Source organism: Haplochromis burtoni, unplaced genomic scaffold (genome assembly GCF_018398535.1).
Source record: "Haplochromis burtoni strain Fernald_Lab_line unplaced genomic scaffold, NCSU_Asbu1 Contig_1, whole genome shotgun sequence".
NCBI classification, from domain to species: Eukaryota; Metazoa; Chordata; class Actinopteri; order Cichliformes; family Cichlidae; genus Haplochromis; species Haplochromis burtoni.
In genome coordinates, this window is record NW_024582362.1 from 5,219,355 (window position 1) to 5,243,371 (window position 24,017).

At 40.0% G+C, this 24,017-nt stretch overlaps 1 protein-coding gene across 3 annotated transcripts in view; it reads left to right on the forward strand.

The window, feature by feature from the left end:
* Positions 1-24,017, forward strand: part of myripb (myosin VIIA and Rab interacting protein b) — a 114,832-nt gene that overhangs the window by 77,658 nt on the left and 13,157 nt on the right. For 2 of the 3 annotated variants that reach the window (XM_005912104.3, XM_005912105.3), the window contains exons 4-5: positions 11,219-11,355; positions 22,530-22,610. In XM_005912104.3, coding sequence (XP_005912166.1) covers positions 11,219-11,355; positions 22,530-22,610 — 218 coding nt within the window. Of the gene's footprint in view, positions 1-11,218; positions 11,356-11,388; positions 15,873-22,529; positions 22,611-24,017 lie in introns of those variants that run through there. The other variant, XM_005912106.3, reaches the window with a different exon arrangement.

Below are 24,017 nucleotides of genomic sequence, written 5' to 3' on the forward strand. Positions count from 1 at the left end.
GGCTAGGAAATGCAATGAAGGGTCACCATAAAGAGAAGTGTACAAGGATGTGTATGTGTGTGTGATTGAGCGTGTATGCACACTGCATGCATTTCTGTGCCTAACATTAATGATTCATTGTCATCCGTCTCCCACGCCCTGTCTACCAGACTGAGCCGGGTAGAGTTATTAGCTTTGTACCATGTCTGTGTGAGTGCTCAAGATAATGTTATATTTATCTTTATAGTTACCTGAAAGTGTTCGACTTAGCACAAGCATGTTAAACTGAGGTAATTAAGAAATATTAAGCACGACGATTATAAACTGTAAACAGTTCCTATTGTAGTGGGCTTGTTACAGTAATTACTTTAATGTCGTCTTCATCACAAGAATAATTAACCTTCGTTTTTACGTCCTAAATTCCTTTTTTTGGTCCTGATGCAAATGAGGAGCTTTGACCTTCTAGCCGTAGCTCTGAAACATAAATCTGACTTTTTAGTTGCAAAAAGATAGATTTATTTATTTTTTAATCTTTATTTTGAACATGTTGAAAAAGTACAACAAAATAGAATTAAAAGAGACAAGTGAACAAAGCAAAACAAAAGGAAAACGAGCAACCACAACTCCAAATAACATTCATGTTCAAAAAGGAGCAGGAAGAAGCATAAACTTATTTAATCCCACCCCTTTTCCACTATCTAGTATCAATAGACTACAGAAATACCTCCTTGCAATTAGATTGCTACATAGCAGTTGTCTTTAACCTCTCTTTGTAACCTTTGTCACTAGCATGTGTACATTACTTTGACGGTCTGGCTAAGCATGTCCAATATTCTTTAAAAAATGCTAATATTCAGATAAATGTTGCTAGTTGATATCATTATGTTTTGGGGCAATAAACCACTAAACAATCCAGTGCTGTCCCTGTTCTGCTAACAACACCTCAGCAGTGGGACCATCCTCTGCCTCATTTCCTTTCTTTTCAGATTAAACATACATGTGTAATTTTTCATGAATGAGTTAAGTTAAGGGAAGCATTTCAAGAGAAACAAAGAGAGTCAGACATGCAGTGATACTGAAAACAAAACAGGCTGAACCAAAAAAATACAAAAAAAACCCAGGAGGCTTCTGCTGTCCCAGTGATTTTTGTGTTTTGGGTGGTGGCGTGTGACTAACTTAATGGGAACTGTTTCCAGTATGAGGGCAGCCAGAGGCTCATTTGGGAAGCAGGCCCTTTGTTGGTTTCCTAATTGGTGGGAATGCAGTGAAATGGCCAGCTTTATTGTCTGGTTGGCTGAATTTTTTTGAAATACATTTAAAAAGTGAAGAATGTAGCCCTAAGGTCACAGCTACACAGGAATCATTTCAATAGAAAAAAGCATGTATATTCAGACCCACACACACGGGGAGGGAAAAAAACTCACTTGAATGTAATAGGAGGTGGTTTATAACGTCTTCACCGGAGAAAAGAAATGGTCTCCTGTGGCAGTGCAATTCATAATATTCAGAAATGCCCTTGTGAGATAGAGAAAGGCATCCGGGTCTACTGATCAGATTTGTGGGTTTGGCTTTTAAAGCCATGTGCCGCCTTTAGTGTCCATTTGCATATAGATTTCAGACTGGAAGCACTGCAGGGTATTTAGTCTTTAATGGGCATCAGTCTGCTCTAAAAACTTCTACAAATAATCACCGTTAATCTGATTTCTCTTCAGCTGCATGTGACCTCTGTGGTGTGTAGAACAATAAAGCTGTGCTTATGCTATAAATGACACTAGTGCATTAATGGGATGTGTCTTTCAAGCCAAGGACAAGCACTTCATCCGCAGAAACGAAACCCGAAACCTTTTTCATCTTTCTTTCATGCAAGCGGAAAGCGAGGTGAACTTTTCCATACAGACCGTTGCTTTAGGCGACCTGATTCAAAATGTCAAACTTTAATGTCTGGAGCTGTTCTGTAACCTTCTCTGAAACACTTTCCATACAATATGTTCCTCTTATGTGGGGAAAAAAACCCTCTTTCATGGTTTCCTGGCTTATACACACATATAAATTCAAAGTCATCTTAAAAGGCCAACTGCAACTAAAGACATCTTCGCTTCCCCCAATTTTCCACTGAAGATCGATTCACATGGATTATAGGATGGTGGTGTGCTTTCAAAAAGACTTCTAAAAATAGACCACGCAGAGCAAATGCCCCGTGTGCCTGGCATCCATGACGCCCATCGACGCAATGACCTTTCTTCTTAACATGACCATCGTTGCCTTCGTTTCCTATCCTGCTCTGCCCTCTCATTCCCCTCCGTTGCTCCTCTCTCCTACCTCTGACTGGTGACAGTGTATCCTGATATCTGTCTGGTGTTGTCAGGCTCGGTCCTCCTGCTCTCTAACAGGCTGTTAAAAATGACACTTCGGTACATTGAGCTCTGGCAGCTTCAGCATTCAGGATTACCACTTTTTCTCCTGTTTGTCCTTGTGTCAAAGTAACTCGCAGAGAATGTCTGAGGTTTGAATCAGGTTAATGACCTCTATTCAGCTCACCCTTCTCTCATTTCCCACTGACTGATTTTTTTCTTTTATACAGCGTACGTGCATAGCTGACATTATTATTCAGCTAAGTTTGCAATTACTGAGCATATACGGGGGTCAATAGGGAAAGGGCATGTCTGCAAGATAATTGTTGACGGAAACCTTTGCAATTAGGACTGATCTTCTCATTACAGGATAATCTCAATAATAACTTCGCTACATTAAAGTATTTCTTCCACTTTTGATGCTGTAATATTGGGGATATAAAAAAACATATATTTCCTGTTTTTTTTCTATTCAGTTATTGTGTAATCTCTAAAATCCTTTTTATTTGACTGCATTTTCATTTCCTTGCTGAGGTGTTTGATGACATTAAGAGGATAAAATCAGGGCTCCCACAGTGACCTAGGAAAAAAAAAAAATCAAAACACCAGCAATGCCATCTTATTGACGTTTAATTACAACCACAAGCTTTGTAGTTCTCTCACACGACATTTAGTTAATTCATTTTGTTTACATGCTTTCGCCTCATTCAGCCTCTAATCATATTGACTGTCCATGATTTTTGGCTTCAGATAGCTGCTCAGATAAAGGCTGCAGGGAGCTGCAGTTTTCATTATCAACACAGAATAGCCAGATGGAGGAGGACTTGTGTGGTGGAAAGCGTAACTGCGGTCTATTCTGTGACAAAATTCCCCACATTGCTGGGCTGCTGCAGCGTTCTGCCTCTCCGCATGCTCCGCTTAAAATCCCATGTGGTGCTCTAGCTGTGCAGGAGGAGGACTCTGAGAGCAGATTATCTCCTTTTCCTATATGCTCTATACAGTCACATCAAATAGTATGTAAATGCACCACAGCTGGTGTTAAAAAACCTTCTTTGTAGTTTTCTCATTTCGCCAGATGGCCATGTAGCTTGTGTATGGAGTGGCTTAAAGTAAATATGTCTGACATCACTTTTAACAGACCTACATGTGTAACTGAACAGCAACACATGACGACACATCTGGCCAGCTGTTACAGGAGCCAAATTGTGGTCAGTGCCCTTACTTAATTCTCAAATGCTCAAATACTCCACTGTGTACGCGCCTTAATTTTGGTTCACTTTTGCTAATTTCTCCAAATGTTAATCATATTCTATTTCATACTGTATGACAAGCAGTAAAAGCATTACTGTCATGTGAAGGCTGTGTGCAGGCGGGAATGGTGGACCCAAAATGCAGACTTTTGGGTCCACCAGCTTTAATGCTGAACTCAAAAGGGTAACAAAACTAGGAATACAAAATAAGCTTCCGCAGACAGAACACACAGCAAGATGTATAGATCATGACACCGACAAACTGAAACACAGGGCTTAAATACACAGAGGGAGCAATCAGGGAATGGGCAACAGGAGGGAAACACAACTAGGGCAAATCAGGCCTAACGAGACAAAGGAAGCAAAACCAGACATGAGACACGGACTTTCAAAATAAAACAGGAAACATAACACAGACTCAGAGGCAGGCACTACAACAGAGGGAACAGAGACGTGGGACCAGGGCAGACACTGACTGGACACGGGGAGACAGCAAGGATTACACAGAGCCATAAACCATAAGACAGAACTCTAACAAAGAAACCAAAGACTAGAAATGATAAATAATATAATAAACTCAAAACCCTGGGTCAACGACCCAGGCATCCTAACAATTACAGGCTGTTTTTTCCCCATTATTTCAAACTGTAAACACAGGAAGAGAGAGATTAATGAAGAGCCCAAATTGCTTGAGCTTATAGCTCCAGGTAAGTTTACTCCAGGTCATGAAGCATGGGATAGTTTCTGTTTTTCCTAAATTTTATCCACATGCCATTTTTGTGTATTTGGATCAAGCTGCAACTTCAAAAAAAGAATTGTGACGTACAGACATGCCAAAACTACAGTCCATCCAGTAGAAAATTGCACTGTAGAAAAAACCTCAATGGAAAAACAAATGCTTCTGGTCAAGACTTGTCACTTTAAACCAAAGGGGGTGACCCACAGGGTCAAACAATGTAAAATATCTTACAGGTCAAGAAAACAACCACACATCTACAATCAACACAAACACTTTCTTAATTTATTCCTAAACCTTTGCAATTAAAAAAACACAAATATCTACACTGTGTAGATATTTGGGGGCTCAACGTCGCCTGAGTTTCGTATGTTCTTGAGCAGCATATTTGAGCCTCTTTTTGTTCAAATAAAGTATTCTTCACGACGTGCCTGTGCTGCGACGATGTGTGAATGACAAGATAGGTAATCCATGCCAAAATTGCAACATGAGGGGTGAATTTCAAGCTCCAATTGAAACTCAAACCCTCATGACTGATAAACTTTCAGTCTGTCCAAAGACTTCAAATGCTGTAGAGCAAATGCTGTTTGCAATACCCTGTATTCTGCTAGTTATTAGATAATATATGGTTCTAAATAAGATATCTTAGTTTTAACATTTCACAAACTAAACTTGTAAACATTCTGCATCAACCTCAAGGAGAATATTAAATGTCTCTCATGAGTAAACACTGATTGATCTAGGCGTCACTTCATTCAGAAAGAAATTAATTAAGCTCAGTGTCTAATCCTCCATCGATTAACTGATTTTTAAGAAAGCCATTTTGGCAGTGCATAAGTAGCATAGTAATTTCCATACTGTGCCCTGGTCTCTTTCAGCTGCCAGCACTGAAAGGTGAAGGTCTAAAGAGAGAGCTGAATGATAAAAAGTAGGATGGACACACATGAGGCAGAGAGATGGGGAGAGAGAAGGATGATAGCTTTAGGCCATGAAAGAAAGCTAGCAAAGAAGCAATGGAAGAGTAAATTTTCTGCCCATTGCTTAAAGCTGTCTGTGCTTAAATTTGTATACTTTTTAAAGATACAGATAAGTGAAATGAATGTGCCAAAGCACCTTACTTTGAACCTGAAGCAACTATCCAAGTTAAATCCTGTGTATATTTAAATACATGCAGCATGAAAATGCTCCGGTCATAGTGCCCCGTTCATTAAGTGACCTCCTGCTCTTCCTGTGATATATAGACTGTATCCTAGAAACAGATGCTCGGTGTTCTCTACAGACCCTGATCATATGGTCAGCGCTCTCGGACTTCTAAATGAGTAGCATGCAATGTGTTGTTTGGGTTGTTATTCTACCCGTATTTGAACATCATATCTGGCATTTTATATAATATATTTCCAGCTGAGGTGTGCTTTTAAATGAGCACATTATTTATTCCAGCAGGAACAGAAAGCATGCAAGAGAAAGGATGCAGAAATAATAATAAAAAGCACACACACACTCAATAAATTAGAAAAGGAGAAATGGTGCATGAAATACAAATACGCCTCTTACCGCCTTATTAAATAATGTATTCTTTTTATTTTCCTCTTCCTGCCTATCTAAATGTCAATCACAGAGGAACAGGCAGTTGATCAATATTCATGCTGCTTCCTGGAAAGGTTATGTACAGGACTACTGCTGTGTGAGCGCTGTTTTCCTGCCTCCTGCAAGCCACATGCTGTTTTAAATCATACCGACAGGTTAGTACGGTTCTGCCCAGGTTTGCAGAAAATCTCATGGGCATTGCAGTTGACCCACGACCTTGTCCTATTCTGCCAATGCCTATATTTTAGTAGCATGTCTTTAGTGCTGTGATATAGTGAAACAGACAGCTTTGCTATTAACACCAAGCTGAAAAAGGTGCCAATTATTTTACAATGCATTGCATATATACAAAGTATAATGTAAAATAATCAGCATTTTTCTCAGCTTTGTGTCATAAAACCTGTGTGCATGACCGGCTATATTCCTTAAAACACAGATAAAAAGTACAGGGACCTGAATACTAAAATAGATTTAGGTTTCAACTATTATGATTCTTTCCAGTTCCATATATTATTAATTATTAATGTTCTTAATCTTTCACTTTAGTGAGCGGTAATAAATACTGGCACTGCTGCCCCTCATTTCATTTACTTTAAAGCCACCCTCCCTCTAAGCCACCTTTCTTCTAATTGGCTGCCCCTAACAAAGAGAAGGTTTTGAAAAGGAGGTGGGCCTGAGTGTCTGAGATGATATTCAAGACATCCCATATTACTGATATTATGTAAAGAGCATGAAATAAACTGCTAAATGAAGACTATTCTTACAAGTATATTTTGAAAAACCCTCACTTTATATTCACCATAAAAATAGATTTTTGTTACTGCTGTAAATCAGTACTTATGTAGTTTGTATTATTAATAAACACACAAAGAAATTAAATCATATATTAAATCATATGGTATATATTTCCCTCTTGTCCTGGTTTTATTTCCACAGTTTACAGTGTGCATGTTAAATCAATCTCTCATTCCCACTTCTCCCTCCTGGACAAATCTAATCTGTACAAGCACACCACTGTAGAAGCAGCAAAAGATGCAGATGAAATACATTCATTCTTGTTGGGACCGTTTTCTCCTGGTGCTCATATCATAAATTACAGTTAAATTCTCTCCCTAATCAAGGTTTGATTCTTCACCATAGCTTGCAATATCCAAAAATGTCACTGTGCTAAATGTTGTATCTTGACAGCCTCTAGGTTGCTGTTGGGGCCCTTGGATGACCTAACATTCCTTTGGAGAGGGCACAAGTAATACACTGACAAATGTCAATCGAGGTCTGGGCTTCTATGCTTAGGCTGCTGCCTATGCAACTAGAGAATGGAAAACTTAGTGTAGACTACTTCAAAATTTTATGAAGCAAAAAAATGAGTTATTGAGTTTGTGGAACGAAAACAGGATTGTACTGTATGGAATAAGTCATTGAGCTTTTGTCTCAGACCTCACAACCTGGGAGCTTTAACCTCCCCTGCATCAGGCACTTTGATCTAAACCTGGAGCTGAATACAATCTCATTTTTCATCTTTTCGTCTTACATTAACAAGATCAATCACGCCGCGTGCCTTCAGAAGGGAATGTGGTTTGTTTGATGTGCTGCAATAGTCAACCCCCACCTTCCCTTCTCCTTCCGTTGCCTCTACAGTGACTTCAACAGAAGCTGAACCAACTAATTAGAAGGCACAGAAAGTCAATTATGATAATAGTTTCCCTTTTCTGGGGGAGGTGGGAAGTCAGCAAATCCAGCTACTCTTATTGCACTTCTTTGACGTACTGTTATATATATTTTATTTAGGATTCATTTAGAAGTGCAAATTGGTTTCTGAAGTACAGAGGGCAAACGGGGTAGAGAAGAAGCCCTTTTAAGAAATGAAGCGCTGGTTCCAAAGCTTCGGCAGGGAGTTGAGCAAAGTGATGATGACGGAAGGGTAAACCTAGCGTCAGGAGACCACAGGAATCCCTCTTATTCATGCAGCAGCTGAGCTTCAGGGAATCTCTTAGCCTCATTATTAAAGTGCGTATGAGTATTTGCAGAAGCTCACACAACAGTGGAGCTCTTGCTTGAAAGCCTCTGCTTATCCACTCTACTCTGCTCCCTTCTTCATCTTCTTTTTAGATCAGATCACTCCAGGGAAGCAATGTCATGCTTCATTCATCAAGACGCCTCTCCCTCTGTCCTTAATCCATCTGTCTTTTTTTAAAGGGAGCGCTTGACTATAAAAAGTTTGTGTCACTGGTATGGAACGAAGCAGATGTCTAAGCTGGGGATTGCATTTACTGGTCAGCTGTTTTTTGTGCCAGTGAGACTGGCAAACCAAGGAGTGAAAGCTCTGGGCCACTGTGAGGCTATATATATGTATATATAACATACAACCCCAATTCTAAATAAGTTAGGATGCTGTCTACAATGTAAACCAATAACTTATGAATCTCATAAAGCCACATTTAACCCCAACTCTCACAACAGACCATAGAAAACATATAAAATGTTTAAATTGAGAACATTTGAAATTTCAAGAAAAATCTCATTTTGAATTTGATGGCAGCTACACGTCAGAACGGGCAAGTTTAGCACTGCATAGCATTCAAAATCTTGCACACAGAGATTTGCTATAAATGATGAGATATTCTTTGCTATTTCACATTGTGAGACAAATGCTGTTTTTTCCTGAGTAGTGAACCCATTTTTATTTCGGACAGTCTTTGCCTTTCTAAGATGCACTTTTTTATATCCAATCATGTTCTCAAAAGGTTGATTCTGCTCATCTGGACGTAGCGTTTTCAGTGGGAGAAACGTTTCTCGCTACGTCCAGATGAACAGAATCAACCTTTGGAGATTTGCTTACCTGGATGATTGAGAATGCATCAAAACCTCCAGTTATGTTGCTGACCTGTTGCCGAATTAATTGAATTAGTTGCAAAATGTTCCTCCAGCTGTTTTCTTTTTAGTACCACTTACTTAACCTACTTCCAAACATTTTTGAGATGTGTTGCTCATATAAAATGTTAAATTAGCATATTTTTTAATGAAATAGTAACATTTATGAGTTTAAACATTTAATATGACATCGGCACTGGATCCTTTGGGTCTCAGTCCATGGATGGGATTTTCATAGACTTATTGCAGTGCTTGGTTGGATTAAAGTCTGGGTCAAAGATTTGGACTCTTTGAATGGATCAACAATGCAACAAAGTGTTGCCAAGGAGTTCTATTGTTGTTGGTCTGCAACAAAGTTTATGTGGATTTTATGTGTCCAAGTAATATCTACAATTGACAGCATCAACGTTCTCCCAGAGAATAATTTCACTCTGAGATGATCAGTGTTAGTCTTATTGGTCTGGTGTCAATATCCTTGGTGCACTTTCGGTATGCCATTTTGAAGATGTTTTGAAAGGGGACAGATTTTTTTTTTAAAGAAAACCAGAGGCAGCATAGTCTAATTAACCACAAGTTTAACTGACTATGGTGGAAACTATTAGTGTGTTAAACAGTCATAATTTCAGAAAGAAAATCCACATTTCCAGGTAGTACTGTGGCTTTTAAGAAAGTAGGGCATAGCAGTAGTGACAAATTCCAAATGGCCATGGGGTTTAGCAGACAGGCAGTGATACTTATTTTCATTTTGCTCTATACATAGATGCTACTCAGGCATACAACTTCATTTCACCATTGCTTTGCAGCACTTTCATTTCCTGCAGTATTTCCTTCACTTTAAAGATTGCCCCCGATGCACCAGCTCATTTCAGAAATGGACCCTATTTGTAGTGCTCCCTCATATGACGCCAGCTCATAACTGCGTTGCACTCGCAGATTCATGTTTGTACCGCCTTCCCCGAGCCCATATGGAGATGAAAAAGAGCCAGGCCTTTTTACTTGAGCTCGGTAGCCACCGTTAAATTGACTGGGTTGACCCCGTGGCATGAAATTAAGGAGCTGAGGCCCATTGAGCAGCCCAGCTGATAGAGGCAGAGGATAATAAATCCAGCGGAGGGAGGTTAAAAAGGAGGGAGGAGGGGATGGATGTGGCAGACCATGTAGCCTCAGGGACACACCACATCCCTTTATTAGAATAGCTATTTTCACCCTCCCTTTTCCCAACCAGTCCACTCATTGAGCAGAAGCACCAACATGCGCGCGCATTAAAAAACTCTGTCATGTCTGTTTGAGCTCTCTCACTTTGCTCTTTCATAATATGGGAAATAGAGCCAACGATATGTGCAGCATGGTGTCATATTTGCACAGAGAACTGTGTGCCCGCAGACCTGAAGCCTGTTCATTCATATTAAAGATAAAAAAGCAGACTATTGAACTTTTGTTGGGGGATATTTTCCACTGCTGATTTGGTGTTGTCAAAGCATAATTAATCAATTATTATGTACCACAGGCTTTTAATGTATCTGTTTTTTTGTGCACAAAATGTTGTAACACACACACACACAAATGAAATTGAGTTGAGACAAATTACAAAGGAAATGTTCGTCATTTATGATGATTTGTTTTGTGAAGACTGTTCCAAAGGCAGAAACATACAAGCCCTAACTGTGTACTATGATGTATACAGTGTGTTTATGTGGCTTTCTTTGCTTGAACAGTGAATATGTCTTTGCTTGTCCTCCCATGTGAGTGACAGTGGCATGGAAAAGCACGAGGAGAGCAGGAGGGACTGCAAGATAAACCACAAAGTTGGCAGAGTTTCATGCAATCCAATGCAACGCTGGCGCAAAGGGAGCGCGTTTTCTGAGGGATTTTCATAACCCTCGCCGTTATGAATTACTGCTTATGTAATCATCTGCTCTCTGCTAAGGTCTGCCTGGCTGCCCTTCAAGCATCCACACTGGTCCGTGCATCAAGAAATAAGAAAAGGGCTGAAAAATGATGTGACGACAGATCTGAAAACCGCAAGCATCCACTGCTGTCAAACGCACAAGACGCTGCTAAGATGCTGCATGACAGTGCTGCTCAAACGGTTTTGTAGCTTCTATACAGCCCACACATAACGAGAGGAAGAAGCCCTTGAAAAGCCAATTTGCTTTAAATTAAAACACATGAAAAGTCCACAAAAACAGAGATCCACAGTCCTGTGTGCGTCACTCTTTAGTGGGTAATACATCCATTCATTTCTTAATTGATCTACAGTATAAGGTCTGGTTGCCTGCCTATCTCTGTAATTATTAGAAGATACTCATCTTATGCAGATTTAATTGTTTTGGCTTAAGCTCAAAGTTATAATCCTGCTGTGATTATAGTGAAATTTAACCCTACCACTTTTATTGCCATCTGTTCATTTTGACTCAATGTCGTGTTTCCTTTCGCTCCTACAGGATTTTGAAGACGCAGTCGCTCGAATGGTATTACAATAATGTGAAGAGTCGCTTCAAGAGGTTCGGCAGCGCCAAGGTTTTGAAGACTCTGTATAGAAAGCACATCATCGAGAGAGGAACGTTCTCTGATCTCCCAGGTAAGTACATTCCTGCATATTATGATGATTTTTTTTTATTGCCATATATCTTTTTTAACCCTGTGATTGTTCCCTTTGGCATCATTTTGATTTCAGATACAATCTTTCTTTGGCAGCGTCCGCATCTCGCTGTGATTAAAGCAGTTTGCTGGAAAGATGATCAAAAAAATTGAGATTCTTGGTTTTGGCCAGACATTAAGAGTAAACGCAGCCAAGCTCACTTGATTGCTCATTAGTCCGCGTTGTTAAATGGTCACTCGCTTTGTTTCACGCGTTTTTGCCGTCTCGTGTAATGAGTTGCCTAATTGTTTTGTCATCGGTAACAAAGGTTTTGTCACACACATGCACGTCTTCAGCTCAAGCGAAACCTGCCGCTGCGCATCCTTTGACTCTTCTTTAGTTGTTTTGAGAAATCTAGTCTCTCAAATGACTCTCTTGGTTTTGTTGAAAATACTTCTGCACCTATGAACTGGCCTTTCGTGCAAGTGGGTGAGTCACTGCTGCTGCTGCTGCTGGTGCTCACGAGTGTTGGAGTTGGTAATGGTCATGGTTAAGATACCCTCCGGAAAAGTCCTGCCACTTAATCTCAGGCTCAGGTCACTTTGCTTCTTGTATATACCAAAACATTAATTTTTTTCTCCCAGCCTTCCTCTGCTTCACGTAACATTGTTTTGACCAGGCTGCACCATGATCGGGCTGCACCCTGTGGCTGACAACAAGGCATTATTTCATATCCTGGTACATGGGATTAAATGGAGGAAAAGAACACAGAGGGGATAAATCAGGTCAGAGTTGAGGCACGATTAGATGAGCTGAGATGTTTAGGGAATACATCAAGTTTATTTTGTCTGGAATTTCTAAAGTGATTTGCGAGGCACAATGAATATCACAGCCAGAAGGAATTATATCTGCAACTATGTAACGCACACAGTAGAGGACTTTAGCTATAGTACTACAGCCTGCAATGCAACTTACATTAATTATTACTGTGGCGTTATTGTTGTTTCCTTTTAATGGGATTGGCCAAATTCTGCATGACAAAGATCTAAAAGTATGATGTCCAGAGCAACGATTGCATGTCTAATGTCTATATGTCTAATAACATGGTGACAATTCAGTTTAGCAACTATATGGTGTTATTAAAAGCAATAAAATGCTGGTTTTTAAAGCTTGATCGCACAGCTTTGATGGGACTGTTTTGTTTTTACATCCGCAATCTGTGCATCAATCTTACTCTTAAAAAAAACAAAACTAAGTATGCAGTTACTCAGTGGCTTCCACGCATGTTTGACATTTTGCAGTTCATTTCTATCATTTTCACAGTAGGGTGTCCTTCTGGGAGAAGTACAAAGCTTTCATGGTTTTTATTTTTTTGGTTGTTGTGACTGTAGCTTTTATTTTGGTATGTGAGTGGACAAAATGATCATCCTTGTAAACCTCTAGTTGTTTGATTTCCTCTCCACTTCTCTCCCCTGTAATCATCGATCCTCCTCCCCATTCTGCTTGCACTGGGTCCTCTCCTCTCCTCCATCTGGGGAGGAGGAGGAGGGATTATGTGACTCTGCTCATGGTCTTCCAGCTTGCCTGAACCAACCAGTAGATTACACCGCTTCCAATTCTCAAATACCCACTCACACCCACTCCCAGTAACTGGCTAACGGACTGCCCATATGATATGGATATGCTGTGACGTGTGCAGGCCATTCAGGTTCTGTGTGTGTGTCTGGATATTAGTGGCTTGTACAGGAGAGCTGTGGATGTCCTCACTGTCAGAGGTTATATTTCATTTTTGTGTTTGTATTAAATATATTATCTTCTGTTCTGTCAAACTAACTCAAAATATATTTTAAAAAATGATCAAAAGACAGAGCTAAAGCTGAGAAAAGTAAGGGCTTTGACTTTAAGAAAATTGCTCCTAAAACCTCCTTTTTGGCTGCTAATGTCAAGTGTTTTGACAAGTTTATAAGGGAAACAGATTAACACGATTTACATCAGAACTGCTGAGCTTCAACAGAATAATAAGATCAGCAAGTAAATCAGCAATAGATTGCGGTGGGTGGTGGTGGGGGATCAATTATAAAGATGTTGCTCATTAACAAGCCGATGTTGCACCATCTCATTTGGTCTGTTTTGCTTCAAGAAAAATAAGTTTTTGTTATGTAGCCCAGAAACTCCACCAGAATGTTAATAATCTCTTTTCTTCATGCATACAGAAAAGCGGCTTCATAAACCATCCCCGGCTATATGTGAAATATAGTCTGCTTTCATAGAAAAGAATGTTAAATATTTCATCACCGAGGGCCACTGAAAGTGAAATCAGTTCCACACGAGTGTGAAATGTCAGCTGCCATGACGGCCGGTGGGAGTGATGTGACTGTTCTGCATCTATCGTGTTTCCAAAGAGAGAGTGCGACCTTCTCTTTGAGGACAAAGAGAAGGTCACGCAAGGAACAGAACATGCTCTTTGTGCTTTCACGTCCATGTTTTCCTGTTGAAGGCAGCGATGCTCCTTTGTGGCAATAGTCTGTGTGTGCACGGAAGGATACGAGTGCTGCTCTGCGTGATCAATGTGGCGCCTGGGGACTTTTTCGCATTAAGAATGGATGAAGTGTTGGTGACCACGTTCTCTGAAGACGAACAAATCGCATATCAGTGACGACAGATAGAAGACTTAAAGGGAATCATCCATCCGTCTATTCTCTTTGCTTTTCTCAGAACTGATCCAAGTGTCTGATTAAGTGGATCGGCAGATGCAAAGCACTAATCTGGATGTGTGTTAAATTAGTAATTAATGCCTTTGATGGGGAATATAGCATCAAATTAAAAGAAATGTGTGCAGCAGTTGTTTTTAATTGTGCATTAGTCTCTCTTAAACATTTTAGTATTAAACTCTTGCAGCGAATAAGAGCCTACATGTCAACAAACTGAGGCTATTAGATGTGACAGAAAACAGCAGAGATATGGTATAGTGTCATGGCAAGAGGCTAGAGGGGAAAGCACTTCTTTCTCTTATGCACACAGAGCACATGACAGAGTATGAATCCATTTAAATTTTAATACTGATATGAAATATCAAGAATCAGTTCCAAGCTGGCATCAACGCAGGAGTACAAAACTGCTGACGCCAAGGTTGGAAACACTAACAACAGTGTGGGAGGGGGCCCACAGATTCTGTCTTCGGTCATTTTCTTCCCACTGAAATGACCTGAACTGCGGTGCTACGTAATCATTGATTCTCAAACCTGTCGAAACAACACTGGCCACTTCCATGATGGGATAAGAGGATTCCTGTGTTCTGGATCTATCTGGCTGGGGCCTTTTTGTCTGCAAAGGCACCTTCATCAATTCAGTTAAGTTCAATTCGGTTTTATTTATGTAGTACCAGCAGGAATAGCCACTTCAAGGTGCTTGATATTGTAAGGTAAAGACCCTACAGTAATACAGAGAAAACGCCAACATTTAAACAATGCCCTTTGAGCAATCACTTGGCGACAGTGGGAAGGAAAAGGAAGGAAGGAAATCTCCGATAGGCTCAGGGAGGGGCCTATCAGATGGTCTGCTGTAACTGGCTGGTGGTGATGTGAGGGCGTCAGGACAAAAGACACACTGCAGAAGACAGTCAAAGATGAATAATAAGTAAAGATTAAATGGAGAGTAGTGTGTGAAGAGCAAATGACCATCATCAGTCCCTGACATCATTGTCCAGCGGCACAACCCTGATGTGATGTTATTGAGCTTTACGTGCTGGTAATCAACTTTTTTGTAGCTGGAGCACGGCTAGGTGTTTGGTTATACATAATAAAGGTGTCTGTCATCTAAATTGTGGCATCTTGCTAGTACCTTGTCAAACATAGTTATTCAAACTTCGAAATTAGTTTAGTGTAAGCCATTTGTCTGCTTTGCAGCTTAGGAAATTAAAACGCTTGTATCTGATGGTGTCAGTAGGTTCTTCCTGTCGAGTTGCTGTTGAGCAGTCGAACAGGTGTGCTTAAAAAAGTGGCTGCCTACTTTAAATAAATATTGTTCCATGTTCATGTCTTTTGCAAAAGCTGTGCTTCTTTCTAAAATCTATTTCTGTTCCACTGTGGTAAACTGGTTTAAGTGCAGTAGCCAATGTTGGATATTGGCCATTGGCAATTTTTTTTATGACAGATTAGCTTTGGATTAAATATCTCCATCACAATGTAATGTTTATAGATATCTCCCTGCCTCTCCAGTCTCATTTTATGGTATAACATCATAAAATTCGCCATGAAACGCAGCACGGTGAGTTGGTTATAAAAGATCAAGAGCAGGAATGGTGAATTTTTTTTCTGACACTTAAATCTCATTCATTTCAAATGGAGGATTACTGATGTCCTACTTTTCTCCTGCCTTTTGTGTTTGCTGTCACATCCCTTCAATTGCTCGGGAGGCTTACCTATCGAGGAAGGTGACAGTGACTTGAGAAATCCTCCAGCATCGTATCACCTTCAGTTCTCAGTAGTGAGAAAGTTGAGGGAGAGCGGAGCAGGCGTGTGAGTAAACCTGATGTAACTCCAAATGTTTGATGTGTAGCTGCAAACATTTGTGCAAATCTTTCTCTTCTGAGTCTCTTTTCTTTTTCTCATTCTTTTGAATGTGATGCATATTGCAAAACTGGATTCACACAATTCACATGTGGTGATAAAAAGCTTCAGCGCAGCTACAATAATACAGAATGTGTTTCCATGCAAACAGCAGATTGCTTTCAAATACAATGCTTTACATTGGCTCAGCTTTTATTTTATGTGCTCATGAGGCAACTTCTTTTAAATGCTGCTGAACGAGGTCTGGTCTGATCCTTTTCTGTCCACTGACTGATTTAAAGTCTCAACCTTTCAGCACTGAACTGCTATGCAGTAGGTTACATGTAGCTTATCTAGTGAGTCACTGACAGGACAATGTGAACAGTGACCTTGAGTCTGTCTTCGTGCTGTTCTGTTAAAATAGTGCAGAAGAAGAGAAATGTAGTAACAAAACCCAAGGGTCTCCTGGATCATTTTTATGTATATTTTTTTATTTTTAAGAGATTTGTCCTCATTTGAGACCTTCTTTTGCACCTTTTACGATAAAGCTATTCCACCAGACAGTCATGGAAATCATTTATTGGCATTTGTGGGATCTTTTCTTTTGATTGGCTGGGCTCTTTGAGCTGAAAGCTTGGTGACTCTTAGTACAGTGCTCTGTATGTGTGCAAAGATGAGGGCAAAATGTTAACCGGGAGCCTAGAGCTACTGACGTTTAAAGCAAACAACTACAAGGCTTGGACTTTTAGTGGTGTCAACAAGTCAACTGTATCTGCTGGCATTCATTTAGATACAGTATGTGTGTGTGTTGATGCACTGAAAGGTCTGATCTTTAGCCCCTGGATTTAATACCACCTTGTATTATTTCTAGTAGTTTTTCTACATCCCACTCCTCTTTTCAACTACTCCTACACTAATGTCTAACCTCTTAAGATTTTCTGCCATAATGTCTGTTTTTATCTTTTTCTTTCATGCACTGCTTTGTGTGGGATTAATGTTTTCTTCTTCTCCCAAATGAGCATTTTCGCTGACTCGGGGCTGCATTCTTGAGTCATTAAACAGCATTGTTCGTGACCTGTTTCCTGCATTAGAAAGATTAGTCCAATCGGCTGCTTGCTTCAAGTCATCAAGTCAGTCCTTTTAAGTAATTGCGGTCTGCAGGTGGCTTTGGTTGCTTTTCAGAAGTGGAAAAAAAAATTGAAAGCTGCAGTTAATTAGTGGAAACATTTTTCTCCTTCATTTTACTGCTCGCCGCCATCATTTGAACTTTAAAGGCCGTGTTTGCCCCGATACTAATTAATTTCTCATCACGCATGAACCCACACGCTTCCCGGTGCTAGAAGCCCCACCTGGATGAAGTTATTTCATCAAACACCCTACATCGTGTGTCGTACATTTCATGATAGATTTAAATGACTTTGACATAATCTCAAATAAGGAAATAAGTAAAATGCCAAATTCTCACAGATAAATAAACGTTACTTTTCTTCACTACCTAGGCTTTCATGATGTGAACAAACACTCTGTCAGTTAAGCCATTGTTCTGGGGACTTTGTTTATGAGACTGTATGTGCTGCCAGATGCTGCATAGTAATTGAAAGGAAACGGCCCAGACTCTCCTCCTCCTGCTGCCGCTGCTGCTGGCACTTCAGGAATGCTCTAAGTGGAGCTTTATTGGCTCATTTATTCATGCACCCTCACTCTCTTTTGTTTCCTCTGTCTTTCCACATAGTCTGTTTTATGACACTCTATTTATTTCAATCAACATAACCCAAATTGTTTATGAGAGCATGCAGTTCTTCTTGCTTTTGTATTCAATATTTTTATTCCAACACAGCAAAGAATTTGGATTTCTGCTGCACGCAGTGGCCTATTAAACCATATTATTCAATATCCATATACGGTTTTATTCTTGTAAGACAATGCATGAACTAGATTAAGTTCTTCATCTAATTGTAATGCCTTAAAATTTAATAAAATCTGACTCTACACTGCTTCTGTCGTATATATGGAGCATTAAAGAGGTTGGAGATTGAAGCACTCTAGAAGGACAAGAAGGTTCTTAAGCAATATGCTAGCTACATCCATCAGCTTGTTAAGGTTGTAGGCATAGACGTTCTTTGGGCGAAATCCAGAAATCAGTGTGTTCACAGTGGTGTATGCCTTAGCAAATATATTATTTACTATTTTTGCAATCTTACTTTAATGCGTTTGCTCATATATCAGTCATAAATCGCTATCAGCGTTGTAGCACGGTAACATTTTCAGTCAGCAGTCTCCGGGGGCAACATACTTTGCATATTTAAACGTCATCAGCATGGTCGCCAACTCACACTGTTCACATGGGACTCTTGCTCTGAGCCTCTGGCTTATTCTCACACTGCCATTGACAACACTCAGCAAATGTTGCCTCATTTGGTTGTATTAATTCAGCCTTTGGAGCTGAAGATGTATGATGCACACTGCAGCCTCTCAGACAGTGTTTCTGTGTGGACTCTGTATCCTCCTTCATGTGTCAACATCTGTTTCCACAAACACACCAAAGCTATTAATTATACAGTAAACTGCTCTCAACTGGTCAGTTAGAAAAGTCAATAATGATGCTAGTTCTGTCTGTGCAGCTGTAATTTGAAGCGCCTGTGTAGTTAACTGGTTACACATACTGTGGAGTTATACTACTACATACTAGCCTATGTAGTGTATTGAATTTATCCATTATACACTATATGGACAAAAGCATTGGAACACACCTCTTAATCTTTGCATTTCAGTCCCTAGCTGTTTAGTGTGCCTTCACAAACATGTATAAAAGAATTAGCAGAAAGTAGCAGCCTGGATGCAGGACTCAGCAGAAAGAGGTGAACTTAACTTTGTTGCTGGCAAAAGACCATGAAAACAAGAAACTATCATTTTCATTTATAACTATAATAGGGCGATGTAGGAACTTATTGACAGACTGACAACAAGCTGAACTGACTGACAGACTGAACATCACAAACACAAGACAAGGGACTATCAAAATAAAACAGGAAGTAACACACATACTGAGAACCAGACTATGACACGCGCACTTGGCAAAACAGGGATATTGACAGCCAGAGAGACATGGGAACACGAATGGGGAGACAGGAAAGGTTCACAAAAGGAAAATGAACTAGAATGTAGACAGGCTACAAACAGAGGATGTAATACATGACCAAGGAATTCTACTACGATAGTAAGGAACCAAATTCAAAGAAAAAACCTTCCGGTCTAAAAGTCAGATAACATAATAACCAATACAGAAGCATAAAGACAGATATAAGATACAAAACAAATATACAGACATACTGTATGATCATTATAGTATGATGATGATGATAATAGTGCATCTGACTCCTAATCTGCATCCCTTTTTTTTTTTTTTTTTGGTATTGTGCTCTCCAGTTCAGCTAAATTGGGTGAAAAGTTTTACACTTCTTCCATATGGGAAGGTTACTTGGGGAAATACCTTACACCACATGACTCATTTTTCAGCAGTGCCCACACCTGCTTATTCATACTTATTATGCAGGTATGTAGAGATTTGTGAATGAGTGAACAAAACAGAGATTTCAGACGTAGCCCATATTTTAGTGTCTCATAGCACAAAATGAGAATAAAACACCTCCAAGGATTTAAAAAGGATTTTAAGTGACAAATGTGCATCGTTGTTTTTCATTATGTCAGAGGTCAGCACATTGATTTACATCCATTTCTTGGAGATTTACTCCAACTCTAAAAATAACTACTAGTAAAGATAGCCTTAGCCTAAATCTCAGCTTTCCCCAAACATTTAAACAACCTTCAAATATAAAGATTTTCAGTATGGGGTTGATTTGTCCCCTTAAGGAAACGTAATGATGGATATCAGTGTCATTCTGAGCAAACTAATGACTCTGTTGTGTCCTATTACCCAGTAGCCACAAAGCTGCTTTGGACATGTGACTCATTGATGAGCGGAAGAATGGAAAATAAAACAATGGTGTGGTAAACCCTCTTTGGCAGTCACTGTCATTATACAAATGCTGCAAAGCTTAGTGATATGAATAATTTCACAACATCTAATTATTTTTGGCATCAAAAATATCAGAAGCAATGATGTTCTTTATTTAAAACGGACATCCAGGTATATATTTTATTTAGAAATTGTCCAGCTAATTGTGCCTTTCATTTAAATTTTTTGTTTTGTTTTCACGGCTGTTTTCGACCTAATTCCAAGCCGCAGCAGGCGACTCTGTCCGTGAAATGAGCTTTGAAAAATTAATGTAGGTTAAAAATCAAGCATTCACTACCCAGCCAATCACCGTTTGCTGAAAACATTCCCAACTTTGCTGGTGAGCAGAGTAGAGCATTACAAATGGAGTAAGATGGATATATTGTTCAACGGTCGGTGAGGGGAATGTTAAATAAGCAACTGTTTGCCAACACATTTGCCGTATTCACTTTATTATGCGATAAGTCAATTTTGTGTTTGCAGCTCGTTGCGAGCGGAGGCACTTTTTGTTAAATTTGTAAAGTGCTCGTCGGTGATGAATATACGCTGAATAAACGACAGCGTGCTCCAGGCTGCTTCCATTAAGGTTAAGAAAGATTTTCATCCTCTGTGTCGACGTGCAGTTCCACCCACTTTCCTACCAGTCGGTGTGTGTCTGTGTGATTCTTGTGAGGCGTGTCACTTTCTGTGACAGCGGTCTTTTCTGTGTCTACATTGTCCTGAGCAGCTGCAGTTAATTTCCCCCACCTATTGTCCCCTTCCACACTGTCAGAAACTATAATTCAGCTCTAACCAAGCGAGAACAGTACCACTCTGTTGGACTCCGTGTGAGTCAAGGTGAGACAACTTTGGAGGAGGAAAGGAGGTGTGGAGCGTGTAATACTTTGGGGACTTGTTATACCTTACTGCAACTGGGAGAACTGGGCTTACAAGTGGACATGCACGAGGCAGCGCAAAATCTATGACAACTCCTCAAAGTAGAGTGAGTCCAACGTGACTTTAAAGCCGTGTGTAGAGGCACGTTCAACATTGTTTTTTCTGGGGGTCAGAAAGAAGTAATATAGCAGTTTAGAGGCTTTCGGGCTCTGCACTATAATGTTGCAGAGCTTTGACAAACAGTAGTTCATCTTGCTGTAGAGTTGGACTAGTACAGCACGGCTGACAGCTGGCTCTGTTACTGCTGCTCTCATGGGGGAATGGAGAAAATGCTGTTTCTGTAATTTTGATGGATTTGTTTTTTTTGTTTACTTGGCTTCCTTTTTTCATCCGTAGGACCCATTAAACCCAGGCTGAAAGGCTTTTATAAGACGTATTGCTGCTCCTTGCAAAATGTACATATTCAGGGGAGATATCCACCTTTCATCCAATAGAAACACTGGAGTGTGAAAGAGTGATGGCTCTGTAATGGTTTGCCTGTTTTCTTGGCAGTGTTGCAGTTAGCTGTGGCAGAGATCAGTGGCAGACTTGCACCAAACCATCGGGCACATTCTGCTGCTTCTGTGTATTTAGTCAGTGACAGCAGCCCGTCCAACAGGAGCAGCATCGGGGCTAGATTAACGGCAGAAGCTATAGGAGACGGGCCAAAAGTGGGAATCATGGAATTTAGTCTTGCTTGTGGGTTTTGTTAGCAGCAGGGGCTGAAATGTTGGGACAAAGCCTAGGCTTTGAGTAGAAGTTTGGTTTTTGTTTTGGCTCCGAGTGCTAAGTGGAAACAAGCTGAAGTGAAAACCAAAGACGGAAAAAGAGCAAGGATTCATGTTTGAGAAGGACTTATATCAGAGGCTAAGTTGGAAATTCACCCAGAGAGCTCTCTAGTGTCATCTGACAGTTTGTCTTCTTAAAATCTGCATGTCCACGTGCTCCCTTTTCATTTTTTTAACAGCTAGATTGATGTGAAAGGCCACAATAAATGGGAACCACAGGGGAGATATCTAACAGGAGTTAATGGGCCACTAAGGGAATATTTGGTTTTGAAGGCGGGCACATAGTAACTACTACTCCTTCTCTGGGGTTTCACAGCTCTTTAAGTAGACCTGTCAAATTTCCATCTTGAGTTACAGGAACGTCCCTTTTGCTGTAACTCTAGATTTTAGAAATTTGCTCAAAAAAGATAACTGCACAAATATAGCACAGACTCACAAGAGAGTTGGCCTGAATTAGACATAAAACACACACAGGAAAAACAACACACCACTGCACTGTGATGCTTAAGAGAAAATGTCCTTGGTGAGCAAAAACATGTCATTTGTTTGAAAGGCAAAGGGAATTATCAGATGAATTGTCATTTTCTTTCAACTGTCATCTTATTTTTGTTTATTTCTTTTTCTTTTAAACATCACAATTGGGAAATGGCGCCGAGTCGAAGAAGCGAAACAATACAAATTGACAAGATGACAAAAGTGCAGTTGGGAATCCAGTTGACGAGAGTAGAAAAAGAGGTCTTGGTGACATTGGCAGTGTAACCTACTTTTAACGTGGTGACAGAACAAAAAAAAAAGCATGCGGCGATTATATTTTCTGGAATGATACACGCAGGATATTTGAAGTTCTGTGACAGGCTGTGTTTGAAAGCTTTTATCTGAAGGCTTCGTTTCACGGCCTCTGTGTTTCAGAAAGCAGCGTTCACGAGGGAAGCAACGACAACGATGGCAGCGTCTGCGGCAGTGACTCCGCCTTCTACAAGCAGAGCGAAGGTGAGGGATGCGGTGATGGGAGGGCGGCGTTTTGTGGCACTGCAGATGAGTAATTCCTGCCACAGGTAGAATCAGCATGCTTGTGCTTTTCTATATCTCCTGGATGCAAATGCAAATAAACCTCCTTTCATGCAAAAGTGCACATAAATAAAATTCCCGCCCTGTGCTCACCACAGACAGCATATTTTCTTGTGGATGCTTATTATATTTACACGTACGCTTTCATAAATGGATAAATATGCTAACAAGATATGCGGCTGACAATAAACAAACCCAATTTTGTTTGTTTACTGGTAATTATCTGCTGTGTGCAGTGATCAAGATCTGCCATTTAGATAATGTCAACTTCTAAAAGGCCCACGCAGAAAAAAATACCATATGCTTAATGTGTGTATGTGTGTATTTGTGTTTATAGGTGTGTCAGAAATGCCAACAAAACTGCGCTCTTTTACGATGATTTAAAGCAAGGGTAAAATAATCGTAGTATGAGTCAAACTGAGGGTCGTTGTACACATTAAATAAAATCGTTTGAAAGGATGTTTGTATTTCAGCATCCTAGCAACATCAGCACTAAGCAGGCACTAAATAGGAACTAGAAGGAGAAAGAGCGTATTTCTCCCATATTACCTTGCCTTCAATGGATCCCTGTTAAATCTAGCATTTTGAATAATATTTTGAATAATCAGTCCCTATCTTATCTTTTAGACCTCATAGTATCATATCACCACAATAGAGCACTTCATTCTCAGACTGCTAGTTTACTTGTGGCTCCTGGGGTATTTAAATGTAGAATGGGAGGCAGAGTCGACAGCTTTCAGGACTCTTCTGTGGAACCAGCTCCCAGTTTGGATTTGGGAGACAGACTGTTTAAGATTAAGCTTAAAACTTCCTTTTTGATAAAGGAGATGGAACTAGATCAGGTGACCCTGAAAACCTACCTTAATTATGCACCAATGGTCTCAGGCTGCTCCCATTAAACACTTAGCATTTCTTCTTCACTCACTCTTTTTCACTGTGTTTCTACACCACTGTGTTTAACCATTAGCTATTATAAATACATTCAGGACAGAAGGCACCCTTCCACAGTCCCTTCCCTTGTGCCCAACAGGTCACAGCAGATGGCGCCAGTTTCTTCTTGTTAAAAGGAGTTTTTCCTTCCCACTGTTGCCAACCAATTAATCTTAGAGGGTTGTCCGCTTGCTGGGGTTTTCTCTGTATTATTGCAGGGTCTTTACCTTACAATAGAAAGCACCTGTCTAATTTCAATGGCATGACTGCTGCAATAGTTAGAAACTAAAATTTGTGCAAAAAGCTCAAATAAGGTAATTTAGGGCTCTAGGAAACTATGAATGTCTGTAGGAAATTTCAGGAAATAGTCATTTAAATGCACTATATGGACCAAAATAT